The following is a 3,913-nucleotide window of genomic DNA, read 5'->3' on the forward strand; positions in this document are numbered from 1 at the left end:
TTAGCAAGAGGGGCCACAGCAAGTTGTACAGCAGCAAGTGGTCTGACAGCAGACTGGGCGGCAACAGCTGGACACTCCGCAGCTGGGGCGGCAGGTGGTCTGGCAGCAGACTGGGCGGCAGCAGCTGGACACTCCACAGCTGGGGCGGCAGGTGGTCTGGCAGCAGACTGGGCGNCTGGGGCGGCAGGTGGTCTGGCAGCAGACTGGGCGGCAGCAGCTGGACACTCCACAGCTGGGGCGGCAGGTGGTCTGGCAGCAGACTGGGCGGCAACAGCTGGACACTCCACAGCTGGGGCGGCAGGTGGTTTGGCAGCAGACTGGGCGGCAGCAAGTGGTCTGGCAGGTGGGCCTGCAGCAGCTGGACACACAGCAGCTGGGGCGGCAGCAGGTGGTCCTGCAGCAGGTAGTCTGGCAGCAGCTGGGCTGGCCGCAGCTCTCCTGGCAGGGACTTTGATCACAGCCCTGCTCAGAGCAGACAGAGCCACAACAGGAGTTGACCATGATGTCAGAGATGGAGGTTCTGAGTAGATTTCCAAGAGAGTGAGTTTCTCAAATATGTGAGTCTCCTTATTCTCTGCTCTCTTTTATACCCTGATGCTGTTACCAGGGTAAGGGTCATTTCCTTGTTTTTGTTTCCTTAATAGATAAACAGTTAGTAAAGTGGCTAATTATGGCAGACTCCATGTAAATGTTAAATGGAATGCATTTTTTTTTTCTTTCTCAGGGGTCAGGGTTTATCAAATCCAGTCTTTTCTCTTGAGTCACCTCTTTTGTTTCCTTATGTGTATCATCAAATTTCAAAGGTTTCTTCTATTCTGACTCATCTGATAGTCATAAGATGACATAGCAAACTAAATCCAGCATCCCATTTGTCACCATGAAGCTTCATACTAACCTGCGATGGGTCTGTGCCTCTTGTATCTAAAGACACTTTGACAAAGAAACTTTTAAAGTACTAGAAGAAAGTTTGAATTAAGATTATGTGGGGAGAATGAATGTGTGACATGGGCATGAGGACCATCCCATGTTCTTATTTCTCAAGAAGGGAATTTGGAATGGCAACAGTATAGGAAGGGGCACAGGAATGCCCGTGACTTTGCTCAATTTCTAGAGAATAGTTAGGGTAAATGATGTTTATGTACCTCAGTTTTTCTGAGACAAATAACATTGTTGTGTTTTTGACAACCTTAAACATGCTGGGCTGTGAAGCAGGCTTCTCTGCTGAACTGTAAACTCATAACTCTGTATTATTGTATTGTGTTGTTTGTATTATATTATTGTTTGTACTATTATATTGTATTATATCATACATTGTATTATTACTAAGGAGCTGCAAGAATAAAAATGAACCTTTTATTCACATTGTATTCAAGTCCTTGGCTGTCTCGGGTCCCTACTTTCTCCATTCAGTCCTTAAGGTATTTTCTGGAGGTGCTTTCTAACTTCATTGTGCTGGGGTAGAAGAAACTTGTGTACTATTCCTACTGTTGAGATCTTCATTGTAGTCTGATAGCCTTTATAAAAAGTCTAAGTATATATGAAAGCTATGGAAATGAAATTTGTTAGGCCTAAGTTGGGATAGATGCTAACCAGACATTGCATCTAAGATGATAGCAATTCTATTTAGATTTTCTATATCTCTATTCTTCATCTTGAAATACTCATTCATAAAGAAAGCTTCCTGAGAGTCTGAGTCTAGGTTGACATTTTATCTTTCTCCTATGGGTTTATCATAGCTAATTTGAAAATAGGCCAAGTGCTTATAAAAACAGGAGAGATGACTTTTTGCAGGTGTGAAAAATATATTGCAAGAAAGTCATTATCAGAGTTAAAGCTAGAACTGTGTGTAACCTTAGCATATTCACTTGATCTGATTGAACCAAATGCCATGATTATTTCTTTATTTGGAAACAACCAGCCTTCTCTATGCAAAGGAAGAAAAATGATATAGCTAAATACCTCTTCTACCTTTTGGGTAATAATTTCTCTCATTAAAATATAAATATTTATCTGTCATCTAATTATCTCCCAGCCTGTCTTTGCTTCTACACACTTGCATGTAAATACATGAAAAAAATTAAAAGTTAATATTTCAGTCTGCCTACTATAATATAAATGTTATGTACCAGTTATTTTCTTTGTTCATGTGACAGTGACCCAAACTTTTCTCCAAATTAATTGGTGGTCAGACATGCTTAATGACCACAAATATTTATTATATTAAGAGAGTAGGTATTTATTGGGACATAGTCACTCTATCACGTATGATTCTTTAAAAAGTCCAAGGCATGCCTAGGATGGTAATATTATGAACCTGGTCAATAAAGTCACATGGAACATTTGGTCATGTCAGAATGCACAGTAACAGACATGGAATTCACTGCTTATGTGTTTTATAGTTTAAATAGTTGCTTGCAAAAATTAATTCTTAGATCAAATAGAGTGGCATATTCCCATGTCATTACTTAGAAAGCAGAAGCAGGAAGATCTGGAGTTCAAGGCCAGACTCAGCTAAATAAGTCTAGCCTAGGATACATGAGACCCTGTCTCAAGGAACCAAAACAGTATAAAATAAAAGAGCTTCTTGGTGGCATCACCAGTTGAGTGACAGATACAGTGCTGGCTCAGTACAAGTGCAGGGGTAATGACAAAACCATGAAAAGGGTGGCACCCTGGCAACGTGGTAGTTCCCCAGGACTGATGGACAGCAACAATGAGAAACTGCGTGACAGCAAGCAGTCTAACAACACATGTTCTGCCAACCTCAGGAGTGACACAGAATTCTCAGTAGAGGCTTTGGCCACAGAGAGTCCTGGTCAAAGTAGGTGAAACCATAAGAGGTAACCATGGTGTCTTGAGTGGAGACTCTGTGTGGCTCTCCAGGGACATAAGATTGTCCGGTGTGGAAGTTAGCATCCTGCAGCTGAGTTAGCATTGTGGTGTTTATAATTGTTCTATAACTATGACCTTCCCAGACATTCTGGTCTTGACACGCTGTCTATGCAATTATATTTGACTTAAGAAAGGGATTCTTTCATGATGTCCATTGAATAAGCTCTTCATCTCAAGAAGTTGGAGGCCCTTTTAAATTGCAGCAGCACTTCATCCAGCATCTCTGGTCCTTTTTTTTTTTTTTTTTTTTTTTTTTTTTTTTTTTTTTTTTTTTTTTTTGATGCCTCATTGCTGTACTGAGCATAGGATGAGTTCTTCCTTTTACTCCAACCACTTAACTCTCTGTTCCTGAGACCGGGAAACCCAATCTCTCCAGTTTGTATAATATTTAAAGTAGATGTAAACATGGATACAACAGGGCTGGAGAGATGGCTCAGCAGGTAAGAGCATTGTCTGCTCTTCTGGAGGTCCTGAGATCAATTCCCAGCAACCTCATGGTGGCTCACAGCCATCTGTAGTGGGATCCAATGCCCTCTTCTGGTGCGTCTGAAGAGAGTAATACTGTGCTCACATACATAAAATGAATAAACAAATCTAAAAAACAACAACAACAACAAAACTTTGAAAACATGGCTACATCAGATACAAAAGTCAGACCTCGGTATATAATAGCAAAATTATATTGATATAAAAATCAATATGGTAAAGTTGAAAATTACAAAGAAATAAGACTGGTGAAAGGTACATTGCTTCAAACTTAACATTTAAAATAAAAGCATTCATTTTTCTTCTGTTCCACATCAGTTTTTAGTATGTCAGTCCTATTACAGACTACAATTAGTGTAACTTTTTTAAACATTTTTTAATGTTTTTTTATTACGTATTTTCCTCAATTACATTTCCAATGCTATCCCAAACGTCCCCCATACCACCCCCCACTTCCCTACCCACCCATTCCCATTCTTTTGGCCCTGGCATTCCCCTGTATTGGGGCATATAAAGTTTGCAAGTCCAATGGGCC

At 40.6% G+C, this 3,913-nt stretch overlaps 1 protein-coding gene across 2 annotated transcripts; it reads right to left on the reverse strand.

Annotated features, from left to right (window-relative positions):
• On the reverse strand, positions 1-501 carry LOC110304456 (keratin-associated protein 4-1-like). 2 transcript variants are annotated; one of them, XM_021175881.1, is made up of 2 exons: positions 324-501; positions 1-224 (listed from the first exon to the last, which is right to left on the reverse strand). In XM_021175881.1, the coding sequence occupies exons 1-2, from the start codon at positions 499-501 to the stop codon at positions 1-3; spliced, it is 402 nt and encodes a 133-aa protein (XP_021031540.1). The 2 variants fall into 2 exon arrangements, with proteins under 2 accessions (XP_021031540.1, XP_021031539.1); XM_021175880.1 differs by having other exon boundaries at positions 1-501.
• Between the last annotated feature and the right edge of the window lie 3,412 nt (positions 502-3,913).

This window comes from Mus caroli, chromosome 11 (assembly GCF_900094665.2).
Source record: "Mus caroli chromosome 11, CAROLI_EIJ_v1.1, whole genome shotgun sequence".
Classification (NCBI taxonomy): Eukaryota; Metazoa; Chordata; class Mammalia; order Rodentia; family Muridae; genus Mus; species Mus caroli.